Consider the following 18,256-nt stretch of genomic DNA (forward strand, 5'->3'; position numbering starts at 1 on the left):
GGTATCTCATTGTGGTTTTAATGTGTATATCCCTGATTATTAGTAATCTTGGGTAACTTTTCAAGATCTTTTACTTTCTCCCACCCATATTCTTGGGACTTTTTTTTTTTTTTTTATCAATTCCCCTGCCTCAGTCCTTCTTTACCATAGTCAAACCAATGACCATCAATATTTAATAGCATACAGCAGGAATTATCAGAAGCTATAAAACTATTCATGCCCAAGTAGTTCTACTCTTGGAAACTCACACTGAGAGAAAAAATGCTACATGCTTAAAAACGTTAATTGCATCTAAATTTTTGATGGTTAAGAGTTGAAAATCATCCAAATGTTCAATATTGGTAGATAATATCAATATATAAATTGTGGCACATTCCTATGATTAAATTCTATGCAGTCACTAGAGAACTATAAAGAGAATGTATGCATGTATCTATTTGAATTTAGGGCATAATAAGGATGGCTAATTAAAAAAATAAACAAAAATCATAAATTTTCCCATAAAAATCATAACCACCCGAGAAAATGAGATCCCATACACAATAGCAAAGAAAATATAGTAAGTGAACTTGAGGGGAAATAAGAAAGTTACGTGTGAAGATGATAGCATTACAAATTAATAGGGGAAAGATGGATTTTTAAAAATTATATTGGAAAAAAGTTTTTTAAAGATTTTATTTATTTGAGAGAGAGAGCACGAGCAGGGGGAGGGGCAGAGGGAGAGGGAGAAGCAGGCTCCCTGCTGAGGAGGGGACCCCCCCCCCGCCCACCCCGCCCACCCCGCCCCACCCCAGGCTCAATCCCCGGACCCTGGGATAACACCTGAGCCAAAGGCAAACACCTAACCAACTGAACCACCCAGGCACGCTAATATTATATTGGAAAATTAACTACTTTCTGAAAAAAATAACGATTTTGCCATATGGAGAAAGAATAAGCTGGATCCAGACCTCACTCTTCACATTAAAATAAATTCCAAAACTAAATACAACCTAATTAGTTATTGTCTTATCACCATTAGTGAGGAAATGAGGTCCAAAACTGAGATGCAATGAAGGAAACAAATCAATAATTCTGACTATAGACCTATTAAATTTCTCTGTATCAAAACAACCACAGACAATACTAAAAGTTTAATTCGTAAAAATATTCGTCAAAGTTATGATGAAGGGCTAATTTTCCCAGTAAACAGAAAGCTCTTTCAAATAAATACTAAAGAGCAAACAAATCAATAGAAAAATTGACAAAAAGTACAGTCACACTGATGGTTATGCCCATGCTCCTCCATTTCAGCATCTCCCCAACTTTGATAAATGTTAGAATTAACCTGGAGATCATTAAACAAATATTGATGCCTGGCTCCCAGATATTCTGATGGACTTGATGTGACATGTGACCTGGACACTGGGATTTTTAAAAGTTTCCCTGGTGATTCTAATGTTCTACAAAGTCGGGATCATTGGAATATGCAGTAAGCCTATAAGAGATTATCACGAATAATAAGAATGTAAATTAAAACAAAAAAGTGATGCCATTTTTCATCTATGAGATTGGCAAGGATGATAAGTTGATAAGGCTTCGTGTTGGTCAGGGTGTGGGGAAGACCCTACGAGAATTTGTTGAGAAAATGTAAATTGGCACAAACTTTTTAGAGGGCAATTTGGAATCTTTATTAATATTTAAAACTTGCATGAACTTATATCCAACAATTCTATTTCTGGGAATTGATTGTACAGAAACTCTTGTACAAATCCTCAGAGATATTCGATGTAGCATTATTCCTGTAACTGCCTTTCATTTTTGTTGTTGGTTGTTAGCTTAACATTCAGTATTGAGCTCATATTGTAAAACTGTTCTACCTATCAGCAAATAGTAATCGTTTTCCTTTGCCATTAGGAAAAAAAAGATTTTAAAAAATGGCAACAATTATCATCACATCATCTAAGTGTGATCATATCTGCCAATTTTTGATTCTGTATTACCTCAAAGCCTAGAAAACATGTCATTAATATCCAAACTACAACGATCCCTCTCTCCTCTCCGCCAAATTGGTAGAGATTTCAGTATTTCCCCAAGATTTCTCTCCAAGCAACTCAGAGAATTCCCAGGATGTTGTCCTTGTCCATGAGGCAGTTGGTTGTTAGCTTAACATGTTGTTGTTAACTTAACAAGGACTATGCCTTAGAAGACATTGATGAACAGCGGTAGCAGTCTTTCCCTTCTTAATATAGCCATGGCTTTTGGGCCTTGGGCGTTGCTGGGTGGAGCTGGGTAGCACTCTCTCTTAGGAATCCAGTTGCGTCCATAAATTTATGTAGGAGCAGAGAAGCCCCCTGGTGGAAAAAGGAGGTTGGGACCCTGACCCCTACCCATTGACCTGCAAATTATTGACATGTCTATGATGAACTGAAGAGACCTCAAGAGACCCATTGAGGTCAGATGGCAGGGAAGGACATTGGGAGTCCCAGGGAGGAAATGCCCATAGAAATGAGAGAAGGTTGGACTGGTGTCTGGGACTCAGTATTAGGGCCTAGCTTACTGACATCTAAGGCACAGGAATAATGTTGAAACTTCTTTGTTCACCTTGCTGCCATGGGTCTATCTGTGGGGGGGGGACTGATTCCCTGTGGGGGGGGGTTGAGAGAGCCTTATTACCAAGTGATAGTTGATAACCTGGTAACTTTTCTGGGGGAATTCTCCTCATTAATCTTGACCAGGCAGGTGCATTCCTTCGCCTGGGCAAATCAGCAGAGATACTTCTGTAGAGAAGTCTAGAGTTAGCAGAAAAGTGATAGGGGAACCAGCTCATGGACAAGAACAACAGCTTGGGAATTCTCTGAGTTGCTTGGAGAGAAATCTTGGGGAAATAACTGAAATGTCTGCCAACTTGGCAAAGAGGAGAGAGGGATCATTGTAGTTTGGATATTAAAGACATGTTTTCTAGGCTTTGAGGTAATACAGCATCTCAGAGAAATTGGCGGATATGATCACACTTAGATGATGTGATGATAATTGTCGCCATTTTTCAAAATCTTTTTTTTCTAATGGCAAAGGAAAACGATTACTATTTGCTGATAGGTAGAAAAGTTTTGCAATATGAGCTCAATATTGCATGTATATATAAATAAAACTGATTTCTATGTATCTATGTGCCTAAAAAAGGAACTGAAAGGAAATCTCTTTTTTTTTTTTTAATTTTATTCATTTGAGAGAGAGAGTGAGAGAGAGAGAGAGCACAAGAGGGGGTAGGGTCAGAGGGAGAAGCAGACTCCCTGCTGAGCAGGGAGCCTGATGTGGGACTCGATCCCAGTACTCCGGGATCATGACCTGAGCTGAAGGCAGTCGCTCGACCAACTGAGCCACCCAGGCGCCCCTAAAAGGAAATCTTTTGAGGGTTCAAGAAGTTATCTCTGGATGATGAGATTATTGCGAATGTTTATTTTCTTTATTAAACTTTAAAAATTTTCTAGTACCTATCCTGAACATATCTTACATGTTCTTCACAGAAAACCAAGTTTTTAAAAAAGTAGGATTACTATATGTTAAATAAATAAAGTGATTGTGTGTTAAATAACTTATATGTTGAATAATAAAGAGACAAGGGAAGGAAAACTACTGGATTTCAAGCTTATTCCACGCTGTCACCATACCGGATATTTACATATGTTAATTGTAAAAAGTACGCAGGTGTATTCTCTTGGGCCTATTCTCCGAGAGTAGCCCAGGAAGCATTGAGCAAGGACAAGGTCAGGGATGAATTTTTCCTTAAGTGCTCAGAGGCCCTCTCCTCCTCCCACCAAGCAGCTGGCCTACTGCTCACCATCTGGATCCTCCTCTTTTCCCGCAGCTGGAACAACCATGAGGGGATGAGGCAGGGAGCAAAGCCAAGGATCACTGAAAACTTGACCGGAGCACAAAGCAGAGCCCAGGACAGCAGGGTCCTGCCAACTGCCAAACATGGAAACTAACTCAGGGTACGTAAAGGGCTGTCAAGTACAGAAAAGGATTAGACTGATGTGTCACACCTGGTGGTGGAAATGGGCCTTTGTGGGTGGGTAAACATGACCTCAGTGTAAGAAAGAACTTGGTCACATGGGAGGTATGAAATTTCCATTGCTGGAATTATGCAAGGGGTACCTGCCTGGGAGCACAGAAGAGATTCCTCTATTGTGCAGGAGATGGCTCTAGAACCTAGATGATCTGCTTCAGCTTTGAGATTGTGTTACTCACTATCCAGCCACGCCCTTGATCCAGGGGACAGGTCACTAACCCCTTCAGCAGCTTGAAACGTCTGAGGGAGAGGCCTTCCGAAGGTCAGGTCAGCCCTTGTCGCCTAACATGTAAGCAACTCCCGGGATGGGAATTTCACTGGGCAGGGAGGAGAGGCTGGGACAAGGCCAGTCTGGCCTGGTATGGGAGAGTTAGGAGACGGTGGGTCTTTAGGTCCCCATAAGTCAGGTTCTGTAGATGGCCATCTGCCCCACCTTTCTTAGACCCAGCCCCGGCCCTCGCCTCCCAGGGCAGCTCCGACAGACATCTGGAAAACTTTGTCCTGCATGGCTCTCACCTGCCTGCTGACGCAGTCATCATAAGACGGCACATAAATGACAGGTACTTATGGGGATGTGCAGCGTAGAGGTGGAAGATACCGAAAACAAAACAAAACAAAAAAAAAACCCAACCCAAACCAAACCAAAACAAAAAAACAGCAACCACCACAAACCAAAGAGGCCACTAACAAAACACTTACAACAACAACAAAATTTCACAGACTAGCTGGAGACAACACCCACACAGACAAATGTAGAGGAAAGAATAAGAGTTTTGGAGTCCGAGAGGCCTGAATTCATATCTTGCCTGTGACACTTACTAGCTGCATAGCATTAGGAGATGACTTTCTCTGAGACTCATTCTCCTAATCTGTAAAATGGGGTTAATAGTATCTATTTCACAGGATTATTGTGAAGACACACACACACACACACACACGACAGGCATGCAGAGTCCGGCATATAGTAAACCTTACTATATTGTAGCTATTGCTATTTTTAATGCTTCTGCTATGAGACAAATAGATTGGGAAGAACTAACTAAAGGCAAAGAAGCTAAGAGTCAGTTTGAGCAAGAGAAGTCAAGGGAAGCTTTGCTCATTGATGGCAATGACCTTTGAGCACCTGTTAGTGCTAGACGCTATGCCATACTGTAGGTTCTGAGGGTCAAGTCCGATGTGGCACCTGCTCTTGTGGAGCGGTGAAGTACAGTTGCTAGGCAATGAACAAATAAGTGAAAAGCAATTTATAATAATAAATTCTGGTAAGTCTGATCAAGGAAAAGCACAGGGTGTTATTAAAGACTCTGGCGGAGGGTACCGGATTTTGCCTGGGGGAAGAGTCAGGGATGAGCTCTTGGAGGAAGCAGCCTTTAAGCTAAACCTGAAGAAAGATCAGAGTTAGCCCCACATGGGCTGCAGGCACAGCATGCCGAGTGGTGGTAAAAGCTGGTGCATTTAGGAGCTGAAGGTGTGTGTCTGGAGCATTCTAAGTAGGGAGTGACGAAGTGAGAAATGCCTGGGAAGGTGGGCAGTTGGCTGAATCACATGAGGTCCTGAAGATTTGGCAAGGATTTGGTATTTTATCTTAAGAGACTGGATGCCATCGACGGATATTAAGTGGAGAAGTGATGTGAACATGGTCACTGGCTACCGTGGGCGGAGTGGAGGGGACAAGACTGGGAAATGGTGAATTGGGCCAGGGCAAGGGGCAGAAATGGAGAGAAGTGGTGGGATTTGAGAGGGATGTTGGGCCGGACCCTACGCAGGAGGAAGATGGGTTAGATATGAAGGGAGGGGAAGGGGTGTCCAGTGGGCTTCCGCCACCTGGCAGGGAAATGTGTAACCATAGGGCTGGTCCTGAAGGGAGAGCTACCAAACAGCAACGTGGGAGGCAGGCGGGGAGAGGCTGGGGAACTGAGCCTCGAGTAGGCCTGGAAGGAAAAGCAGCAGGAGGAGAGAAGGGCTGTCCAGGAGGGGAAACAGCAGAATCCAGAAGAGGTGGGAAAGAGCTTGCCTCATGCCAGGTGGGCGGCACCGAGCGAGCGAGCCCTACCGGGCCACAGGGCGTGTGACGGGAGTAGGGAAGGGGCGAGGGTGGGGCCTGATTTTGCCAGGGCTCTGCAGCCTGCTGGAGGTATCAGCCTTGATGTCAGAGATAGTGGGAGCCATGTGGCTCTTGCCAGCTAGCCAGCCAGCCAGCCAGTGGCCCGTCTCTCAATGTTCCAGGTCTGTGCCAGACGGGACATGAGTAAGTGGCACAAAGCCTGTGCTTTTTACTGACAACCTGCTCCGATAATAGTATGGGGCATTTATAGAGCAAGTCTCTGGGCTCCCAGGACACCACCTCCTCCTTGGTGTCTTCCAGCCTCATGGGCTCTTCTTTCTCAGTCTCCTCTGGTGGCTCCCCTGCTTCCGCCAGGCATCCAGAAGGTAGGGAGCAGGAGGGCATAGACATATGCCTCTTCTCTTCCATCTCTTCACCCCATCGTTTGGAGATCCCATCCAGCTCTCTGGCCTTAAAAACCATCTATACTCTGCTTTATATATTCAAACAGATTATCTCCCTACCCTAGCTCCTGAGTCCCAGACTTGTAGTTTCAACTGCCCACCTGACATCTCTACTTGGGTGTATATCCGGCATCTTACATTTAAAATGTCCAAGACAGACACCTCCAGTCCGCTCTACCCTGGACCCATTTCTACCTTGGTGCTCCCCAGCCGAGTACGGGTACCCCCCTCCACTTCTTAAGGCAAAACCTAGGAGGCATCACTGATTCCTCATTCCACATCCAAGCAACAGTAAGTCCTGTAAGTCCCACCTCCAGAAAAATCCAGAATCTGTCCACTTCTACTGTCTACCGTGACCACCCCAAAGTCCTCCTGGACTACAGCAGATGCCTCCTCACTTGCCTCGCTATTTCCCCTCTCGTCTGCCAGGCAGCCCGTTCTCCACAGACCAGCCAAAGCCATCTGTGTGAAACACAAATCAGATAAAGCCGCCCCTCCGATGAAAATCCTCCGGTGGCACCCCACTGCTTCAGAACAACACGAAAGCTGCCTCTGTGGTATCGGGGCCAGCATAAGGCTCTGACCTCGGCTTCTACCACCGACTTCTTCCTCTCTTTCCCTGCTCTCTTCTCCCCCCACACACTGGTTTTCTGTTTCCAGAACAGATCAACCTTGTACCTGCCTCAGGGCCTTTGCACTTAGAATTTGCTCCCTCTTTGGAACATTTTCCCATCAGTCTTCTCATGGTTCAGGTCTGGGTTTAAATGTTACAATCCTATTGATGTCCCCTCCCTGCTGCTGGTCCCTCATGATCACATATTTTGTTCTGTTACCTGTGACACAGAAATGGTTACCCATTTGCTTATTGTCTGTCTCCCCCATTAGAATGTAAGTTTGAAGAGAGCTGGATCTTGTCTGACCTGCTCAGGGCTCTATCTCCCTCCTAGAACAACACTAGGAACACAGTGGGAGCTCAATAAATATTTGTTCAACGAATGAATAAATACTTTGGATGTGATTCCTGGTCTTCTTGAGATGAGAGATATGTTAGCAAGCCACAGGAAGAGTTACCTAAGAATGCAGAGCAGGATATGGTGACTCTGAAAACTGATTTACAACTAGTCTGATAAACTGATGTTTGCTGAAGTATTGCTGGATGACAATATGCTACCCAGTGATGCTGGCCTCTAAGGAGGCTCTAGAAAAACAAAGACAAAATCCACATGGTGGTCCTGGAGGGAAACCCTTCCAGGACCAAAATGTAGGGCAGAAGAGGAGCTATTTGAAGATTGGTGGGTCCTTGTGGGTCCCACTAAATTTGCCGTATAAGTAATCAAGGACTTCTCTGTCACCAAATACACACACATTCTCCCCCAAAATATGTGCCCCCGCCAATACATGCACTCCCTAACATTAAACCCCCTCTTACAGAACTCTGTTTCTTCATATCTTGTTCAAATATTTCAGAAGGTCTTAGGGAATGACCAACTGACCAGTTTCTGAGAAATTCCACACAAGTTTGCAAAAATAAAGCACCTATAAAAACTCTAGCATTTCACCATAAATCTTAATAAATTATAGTACCGGCACACAATGGAATAGGATTCAGCCATTGAAGTGACAGTTGTGAAACTTAAGTATCAACCTAGAAAATATTTATGACTATAATTTTAGGTTAAGAAAAAAAAAAAAAACCCTGGACATAGGTCTGGTATAAATATTATAAGCACCACTCTATCAACAGTATCTAAGAAGAAAAAAGACTAAAAGGGACAATTATTGTATTCAGGGATTATGATGGATTTTTCCTTTGTGTTTCCAAACATTTTTTGAAATGATTTTATATATATAAAAAAATGAAAATATTAAGATTAAATACAATGCCTTTGTGTGGTTGCCTCTTTCTCAATCATGTGGCCTCATTGCTGAACCACGTCGGGCATGGGCATGACGAGGGCAAAAGGGAAGAAAGAATCATACAGTCACTAATGGTCAACATTGCTCCAACCTCATCCGTTCCAAGGGTCTGCTAAGCATGCTATTTACTCCTCATCATTTTTTTCTCCTTAGGTGAAGAAACTCAAGTCTTAAGAGGTTAAGAGACTAGTCTAAGGTCACAGGGCTGGCAAAGGACAGAAAAAGGTATCGAACCCTAGTGTGACTTCACAGCCCAAGCTCCACCACACCAGGGAGGACAACACTCCCACAGATATTGAACCATTATCTTTTAATGGCCAGCCGCCTCTCAGTGTGAATCAGGAGGTTTCTGATACCAGGGTAATTTTTATTACCTCTCTGTCAGGGCCAGAGCTGACCGGATCTCCACCCACGGCAGCATATTAGGAGCAGGAGTCGCCTATTGGACCACAGAGACTTCTGGAAAGGAGATAGAGTCAGGAAAAGGGGAAGAAAGCCTGCTCACTGAGGACTGGGGGATTACAGGAAGGGTGGGAAGGGTGTGGGGCAGGGAGGTTGAGGGAAGCACCGGGGCGGGACCCGTGACCACTCTTCACTTTCGACTCTGACAGGAGTCAATGGCAGGGGTCCTAGTGATTCTATGGGGCAGTCAGTCTGGTCAAGAGGTAGAGTGGTGTCCTTGGGAGGATCGGTCATCCCCCCAAGTAGCCCTCTTTGCCTTGTGTGGTGGATGCTGGTTGACCACCACAACTATGAAGTGGAGCCTACTGGGGCCAGGCAAGGGGACCCTATGGTCAAGGCCCAGGATCAACCCACCAACCCTGGGGCCAGACAGAGGGTGAGGCAGGGACAGAGGGGTCCATAGGAGGCCAAGGGACCACCATGGCCAGTGCTCTCTATGAGCGAGGCCTAGGCCCACAGAAGGAAGAGGCTTTCCCCTGCAGAGCTCAGCCTGGAGCCTCTGCCGAGACCATAGCTGCCAGAGGGACACAAGAACACTGCCTCCTCTCCAACTGCTGGGCACCTCCAACCTCACACGCACACCCACAGTAGAAGCTGGTGGGCAGATCTGGATCCACTGATAACTACCTAAAGACACTGTTCAATTTTTGTAGCCCACTAAATTACCAATGGCATTTATCTATTCAAGCTTTTCTCTTCACTGATCAATAGGTGGGGCTCCTGAGGAAGGCCGATTCAGCACATTCCCCCCAACATTTACGACCCCGCCCTGTCTTTGCTATTGCACGGTTTGAGCGTCTGCTATGTGTCACGCACCCTGCTACATCTGTGTCCGCTCTCCTAGTACCGTAGTAATACAAATGTCTTCCAAAGTCGGACGTGCGGAGAAGTGAATACGAGGCGATATTCGGGAGGATAGACGGCGGGGGAGGGGGCCTCTGTCGGCCACTTCTGGCAAGTGATAGAGCCTCGGAGCACAAAATCGGACCTTTTAGAAGCCGGATCCGCGGAGGGACGTCGCTCCAGTGGCTAAGCGGGGGGTGGAACCCTCACGGGACAATGTGCTCTCAGGACCCTCGGGGTCACAGAAAGACCGGGGGTGCCTGAGTGCAGCAGAGCTCCCAGGTATCGGAGCGGGGAAGCCGGCTGCAGAGACGGAGCCGAGGCGCGGGCTCTCAGCTCGGGGTTGCCATAAACTGTGATCGGTGACAATCGGGCCACTGCTCCTCCAGCAGGGACCCAACAAGCGGCAGATCCGGGGAGACTCCCCTTCCTCCCCCGGGAGGAGCGGCGCGGGAGTGCACCAGCAGGGATCTGCTGGGTTTGGAGACTCCACACGGGGTCGGGTGCCAGAGATAGAAATGCTCGGTCACAGGCCAGGTGAGCACGGAGTGCGGCCGGAGACCGGGGAGAAGGGAGTGACTGACTGCTTTTCTCTGGGGGCGCACTGAGGAGCGGGCCCCGAGTTCTTGGCTCCTCTGGGGCGGAGATTGGGAAGTCGCCATTTCAATGTCGTCCTCCAGAGCTGTAGGGAAAGCTTGCAGGGAACAAAAGCTCCCGAGAGCAAACCCGAACAGCTTGCTTAGCCCTGACTGACAAGGGCGGGGCACTTCTGCCTCCGGCAAAGACATTTGGGAACCACGGCACCAGGCCCCTCCCCCAGAAGATCGGCACGAACAGCCAGCCAAGACCAAGTTTACCGATCAATGAGAACAGCAGAACTCCAGCACTAGGGGAATACTGCACATAGAATCCATGGCTTTTTTCCCATGATGCTTTAGTCTCTCAAAGATAATTTTTATAATTTTCTTTTTTTACTTTTTCTCTTTTTTTAATTTTTCTTTTTCCCTTTTTCAACCAACATCTTATCAATCCCTTTTTAAAAAATCTTTTTTATTTTTCATTTTTAGAGTCATATTCTATCCCTTCATGGTAGTTAACCCTATTTTTGGTATATATATAAGTTGTTCTCTCTTTAAAATTTTGGGATACAGTTTCTTCTAACAGACCAAAATATACCCTAACTCTCTACTGTATGCCTTTGTTCTAGTCTCCTGCCTGATCACAGTCTCTTCCTTTTTTTTTTTTTAATTTCTCTTCTTTCATTTTTCAACCAACTTATCTTACTTATTAATTCCTTTTATAAAATCTTTTATAATTTTCATCTTTACAGTCATATTCTATCTCTTCATCATATTTACCTTTATTTTTGTGCATATATAAGTTTTTCTTTCTTTGAAATTTTGGGATGCAGTTTCTTCTAACAGACCAAAATACGCCCAAAATCTAGTGTGTGGCACTGAACTAATTCACCAGCCTGATCATATTTGATCATATTCTTTTTTTTTCTTTTTTCTTTCTTTCCCCCCAGTTTCAGATCGCTTCTGATTTGTTTAGTGTATATTTTTCTGGGGTCGTTGTTATCCTGTTAGCATTTTGTTCTCTCATTCATCTATTCTCCTCTGGACAAAATGACAAGACAGAAAAACAACTCAAAAAAAAGAACAAGAGGCAGTACCGACTGCCAGGGACCTAATCACTACAGACATTAGTAAGATGTCAGAACTAGAGTTCAGAATGACGATTATAAAGATACTAGCTGGGCTTGAAAAAAGCATGGAGGATACTAGAGAAACCCTCTCTGGAGAAATAAAAGAACTAAAATCTAACCAAGTCGAAATCAAAAAGGCTATTAATGAGGTGCTATAAAAAAAATGGAGTCTCTAACTGCTAGGATAAATGAGGCAGAAGAGAGAATTAGTGATATAGAAGACCAAATGATGGAGAAGAAAGAAGCTAAGAAAAAGAGAGATAAACAACTACTGGATCAAGAGGGCAGAATTCGGGAGATAAGTGATACCATAAGACTAAACAATATTAGAATAATTGGGATCCCAGAAGAAGAAGAAAGAGAGAGAGGGGCAGAAGGTATACTGGAGCAAATTATAGCAGAGAACTTACCTAATTTGGGGAAGGAAAAAGGCATCAAAATCCAGGACGCACAGAGAACTCCCCCCAAAATCGATAAAAATAGGTCAACATCCTGACATCTAATAGTAAAACTTACAAGTCTCTGAGACAAAGAGAAAATCCTGAAAGCAGCTCGGGACAAGAGGTCTGTAACCTACAATGGTAGAAATGTTAGATTGGCAAAAGACCTATCCATAGAGACCTGGCAGGCCAGAAAGGACTGGCATGATATATTTAGAGCACTAAATGAGAAAAATATGCAGCCAAGAATACTATTTCCAGCTAGGCTGTCATTGAAAATAGAAGGAGAAAAAAAAAAAAAAGAAAGAAAGAAAAAGAAAATAGAAGGAGAGATAAAAAGCTTCCAGGACAAACAAAAACTAAAAGAATTTGCAAACACGAAACCAGCCCTACAAGAAATATTGAAAGGGGTCCTCTAAGCAAAGAGAGAGCCTTAAAGTAACATAAACCAGAAAGGAACAGAGACAATATACAGTAACAGTCACCTTACAGGCAATACAATGGCACTAAATTCATATCTTTCAATAGTTACCCTGAACGTAAACGGGCTAAATGCCCCATTCAAAAGACAGAGCGTATCAGATTGGATAGAAAAAACAAGACCCATTGATATGCTGCCTGCAAGAGACTCATTTTAGACACAAAGACACCTCCATATTGAAATTGAGGGGATGGTGAATCATTTACCATGCTAATGGACACCAAAAGAAAGCTGGGGTGGCAATCCTTATATCAGACAAATTAGATTTTAAACCAAAGACTGTAATAAGAGATGAGGAAGGACACTATATCATACTTAAAGGGTCTATCCAACAAGAAGATCTAACAATTGTAAATATCTATGCCCCTAACATGGAAGCAGCCAATTATATAAGCCAATTAATAAGAAAATCAAAGAAATACATCTACAACAATACAATAATAGTAGGGGACTTTATTTTTATTTATTTATTTATTTTTTAAAGAGGATATTTTCTTTTTTTTAAAGATTTTTATTTATTGAGAGAGAGAGAGAATGGTAGAGAGAGAGCATGAAAGGGAAGAAGGTCAGAGGGAGAAGCAGACTCCCCACTGAGCAGGGAGCCCGATGCGGGATTCAATCCCAGGACTCCAGGATCATGACCTGACCTGAAGGCAGTTGCTTAACCAACTGAGCCACCCAGGCACCCTAGTAGGGGACTTTAACACACCCCTCACTGAAATGGACAGATCATCTAAGCAAAAGATCAACAAGGAAATAAAGACTTTAAATGACACACGGGACCAAATGGACTTCACAGATATATTCAGAACATTCCATCCCCAAACAATAGAATACACATTCTTCTCTAGTGCCCATGGAACATTCTCCAGAATAGATCACATCCTAGGTCACAAATCGGGTCTCAACCCGTACCAAAAGACTGGGATCATTCCCTGCATGTTTTCAGACCACAGTGCTTTGAAACTAGAACTCAATCACAAGAGGAAAGTCGGAAAGGACTCAAATACATAGAGACTAAAGAGCATCCTACTAAAGAATGAATGGGTCAACGAGGATATTAAAGAAGAATTTAAAAAATTAATGGAAACAAATGAAAATGAAAACACAAGTGTTCAAAATCTTTGGGATGCAGCAAAGGCGGTCCTAAGAGGAAAGTATATAGCAATACAAGCCTTTCTCAAGAGACAAGAAAGTTTTCAAATACACAACCTAACTCTACACCTAAAGGAGCTGGAAAAAGAACAGCAAATAAAGCATAAACTCAGCAGGAGAAGAGAAATAATAAAGATCAGAGCAGAAATCAATGAAATAAAAACCAAAAGAACAGTAGAACAGATCAACAAAACTAGGAGCTGGTTCTTTGAAAGAATTAATAAGATTGATAAACCCCTGCCCAGACTTATCAAAAAGAAAAGAGAAATGACCCAAATAAATAAAATCATGAATGAAAGAGGAGAGATCACAACCAACACCAAAGAAATGCAAACAATTATAAGAAAATATTATGAGTAACTATATGCCAGCAAATTAGGTAATCTGGAAGAAATGGATGCACTCCTAGAGGTGTATCAACTACCAAGACTGAACCAGGAAGAAATAGAAAACCTGAACAGACCTATAACCACTAAGGAAATTGAAGCAGTCATCAAAAATCTTCCAACAAACAAGAGCCCAGGGCCAGATGGCTTCCCAGGGGAATTCTACCAAACATTTAAAGAAGAATTAATTAATACCTATTCTCCTGAAACTGTTCCAAAAAATAGAAATGGAAGGAAAACTTCCAAACTCATTTTATGAGGCCAGCATTACCTTGATCCCAAAATCAGACAAAGACCCCATCAAAAAGGAGAATTACAGACCAATAGCCCTGATGAACACGGATGCAAAAATTCTCACCAAAATCCTAGCCAATAGGATCCAATAGTACATTAAAAGGATTATTCACCACGACCAAGCGGGATTTATTCCCGGGCTGCAAGTTTGGTTCAACATCCACAAATCAATCAATGTGATCCAATACGTTAATAAAAGAACAAGAACCATATGATCCTCTCAATAGATGCAGAAAAAGCATTTTACAAAGTACAGCATCCTTTCTTGATCAAAACTCTTCAGAGTATAGGGATAGAGGCTACATACCTCAATATCATAAAAGCCATCTATGAAAAACTCATAGCGAATATCATTCTCAGTGGGGAAAAACTGAAAGCTTTCCCCCTAAGGTCAGGAATACGGCACAGATGTCCACTATCACCACTGCTATTCAACATAGTACTAGAAGCCCTAGCCACAGTAATCAGACAACAAAAAGAAATAAAAAGCAACTGAATTGGCAAAAAAGAAGTCAAACTCTCACTCTTTGCAGATGATATGATACTTTATGTGGAAAACCCAAAAGACTCCACCCCAAAACTGCTAGAATGCATACAGGAATTCAGTAAAGTGGCAGAATATAAAATCAATGCACAGAAATCAGTTGCATTTCTATACACAAACAACAAGACAGAAGAAAGAGAAATTAAGGAGTCAATCCCATTTAGAATTGCACCAAAAACCAAAAGATACCTAGGAATAAATCTAACCAAAGAGGCAAAGAATCTGTACTCAGAAAACTATAAAATACTCATGAAAGAAATTGAGGAAGACACAAAGAAATGGAAAAATGTTCTATGCTCATGGATTGGAAGAACAAATATTGTGAAGATGTCAATGCTAACTAGAGCAATCTACACATTTATTTATTTATTATTTTTTTGGTAAATTCTCTTGTCATATATATATTTTAATTTTTATTGTTATGTTAATCACCATACATTACATCATTAATTTTGATGTAGTGTTCCATGATTCATTGTTTGTGCATAACACCCAGTGCTCCACGCAGAACGTGCCCTCTTTAATACCCATCACTAGGCTAACCCATCCCCACATCCCAATCTACACATTTAATGCAATCCTTATCAAAATACCATCCACTTTTTTCAAAGAAATGGAAAAAATAATCCTAAAATTTGTATGAAACCAGAAAAGACCCTGAATAGCCAGAGGAATGTTGAAAAAGAAAAGCAAAGCTGGTGGCACCACAATTCTGGACCTCAAGCTCTATTACAAAGCTGTCATCATCAAGACAGTATAGTACTGGCACAAAAACAGACACATAGATCAATGGAACAGAATAGAGAACCCAGAAATGGACCCTCAACTCTATGGTCAACTAATCTTCAACAAAGCAGGAAAGAATGTCCACTGGAAAAAAGAGAGTCTCTTCAACAAATGGTATTGGGAAAATTGGACAGCCATATGCAAAAGAATGAAACTGGACCATCTCCTTACACCACACACAAAAATAGACTCAAATGGATGAAAGACCTAAATGTGAGACAGGAATCCATCAAAATCCTTGAGAACACAGGCAGCAACCTCTTTGACCTCAGCCACAGCATCTTCTTCCTAGAAACATCGCCAAAGGCAAGGGAAGCAGGGCAAAAATGAACTATTGGGACTTTACCAAGATAAAAAGCTTCTGCACAGCAAAAGAAACAGTCAACAAAACCAAAACTGACAGAATGGGAGAAGATATTTGCAAATGACATATCAGAAAAAGGGCTAAAATCTATAAAGAACTTATCAAACTCAACACCAAAGAACAAATAATCCAATCAAGAAATGGGCAGAAGACATGAACAGACGTTTCTGCAAAGAAGACATCCAAATGGCCAACAGACACATGAAAAAGTGCTCAACATCGCTCAGCATCAGGGAAATCCAAATCAAAACCTCAATGAGATACCACCTCACACCAGTCAGAATGGCGAAAATTAACAAGTCAGGAAACGACAGATGTTGGCGGGGATGTGGAGAAAGGGGAACCCTCCTACACTGTTGGTGGGAATGCAAGCTGGTGCAGCCACTCTGGAAAACGGTATAGAGGTTTCTCAAAAAGTTGAAAATAGAGCTACCCTACGACCCAGCAGTTGCACTCCTGGTTATTTGCCCCAAAGATACAAATGTAGTGATCTGAAGGGGTATGTGCACCCCGATGTTTATAGCAGCAATGTCCACAATAGCCAAACTATGGAAAGAGCCTAGATGTCCATCGACAGATGAATGGATAAAGAAGATGTGGTGTGTATATATATATATATATATATATATATATACATATACACGATGGAATATTATGCAGCCATCAAAAAACCCCAAATCTTGCCATTTGCAACGATGTGGATGGAACTAGAGGGTATTATGCTGAGCGAAATAAGTCAGAGAAAGACAAGTATCATATGACCTCACTGATATGAGGAATTCTTAATCTCAGGAAACAAACGGAGGGTCGCTGGAGTGGTGGGGGGTGGGAGGGATGGGGGGGCTGGGTGATAGACACTGGGGAGGGTATGTGCTACAGTGAGCGCTGTGAATTGTGTAAGACTGATGAATCACAGATCTGTACCTCTGAAACAAATAATACATTATATGTTAAAAAAAAGAAAGAAAATAGTAGGAAGGGAAAAATGAAGGGGGGGAAATCAGAGGGGGAGACGAACCATGAGAGACTATGGACTCTGAGAAACAAACTGAGGGTTCTAGAGGGGAGGGGGTGGGGGGATGGGTTAGCCTGGTGATGGGTATTAAGGAGGGCATGTACCGAACAGAGCACTGGGTGTTATACACAAACAGTGAATCATGGAACACTACATCAAAAAGTAATGATGTAATGTATGGTGATTAACATAACATAATAAAATAAAAAAAAAAGAAATGTCTTCCATCTCAGGTCTCCTATGCACTAGCTGGGGGACCTGAGCCCCTCTGAGCCTCGGTCTTCTCAACAAACAGAAATGCTCATCCCTCAGCAGCAGAGTGTTGGGCACTTAGAATGCACTCAGTAACAGGTGTCACGGAGTCAAGGAGGCAGGTAAAGACAGGTGATGCAGGTGAAGGGATTCCTCTGGGAAAGAAAGGGATGAACCAAAACACAGCCACTTAACTCTACAGCACTGCAGGTGATCTCATTCAGGGTCAGCAAAGTGGGGGTAAAATTTACGGGGTAGGAGCCCCCCTCCCCGGGAATGCAGACATACCTGAGAGCCCCAAAGGGCTATGGGAAGCAGAGGTGGGAGATTGGGAGTTTCCGGGTCCTGTGGATGCTCAAACTCACTGACATTTCTTTCTGATCTGCTGTCTTCTTCAGTCTCTTGTAGGCTCTGGGGAATGAACACATCAGTTCCCAGGCCAGGACAGGCCTCCGAGCTCTGGAGAGTCATTCCGGCCGCGTCCCCCTCTTTGGGGCTCAGGGCAGGCTGTGCGGAGCTGGGGCTGGTCCTTCACTGTGAGGCGTTTGGATATCCTTGGGAAATTTCAAGGGAGTTTTGCGAAAATGTGGAACGATGCCATTGGATTCCTCGGGAAGATAAATAAGCCTGATGAATTATTAAGGAGGTGAAAGATGTCAGGGCTTAACTAAAGGAGTCCCACATCTCTGTGACTATTTCAAACAATCTGGAACTATTTTGGTGCTATGTGAAAAGCAAGCAGGGAGCTAGGATTATGCTCACCTAGGACGGCTTTTGGTCAAGAGAGAGCTGCCTTTCTGAGCTGGATCCAGACTCTGACATCTCTCCTCACAGCTCAGCAGCTATTTTTAACATTGTGAAACCCAATATGTTAGTGGGGAGGGCAGGAGGAAGCAGGGCCGGAGGTGAGGTGGCCAAGGCTGTCCAGGCCCCCGAGGGAGGTGAAACCACTCTGTGTCTCTTAGCTGACTCCCCCACATCTCTCCATTGATCCCTGAAAATAAATACCTGGCCTGGTGTTCAGGGCTGACAGGGGGGGCCACAGGCCAG

General features: G+C 43.4%; 1 protein-coding gene across 1 annotated transcript in view; it reads right to left on the bottom strand.

Annotated features, from left to right (window-relative positions):
- Positions 1-17,677, bottom strand: part of PLA2G4E (phospholipase A2 group IVE) — a 66,241-nt gene extending 48,564 nt beyond the window's left edge. The window contains exon 1 of the mRNA XM_027572022.1: positions 17,495-17,677. Within this exon, the coding sequence (XP_027427823.1) occupies positions 17,495-17,677 (183 nt within the window). The remainder of the gene's footprint in view (positions 1-17,494) is intronic.
- Between the last annotated feature and the right edge of the window lie 579 nt (positions 17,678-18,256).

This window comes from Zalophus californianus, chromosome 6 (genome assembly GCF_009762305.2).
Source record: "Zalophus californianus isolate mZalCal1 chromosome 6, mZalCal1.pri.v2, whole genome shotgun sequence".
In the NCBI taxonomy this organism is placed as follows: Eukaryota; Metazoa; Chordata; class Mammalia; order Carnivora; family Otariidae; genus Zalophus; species Zalophus californianus.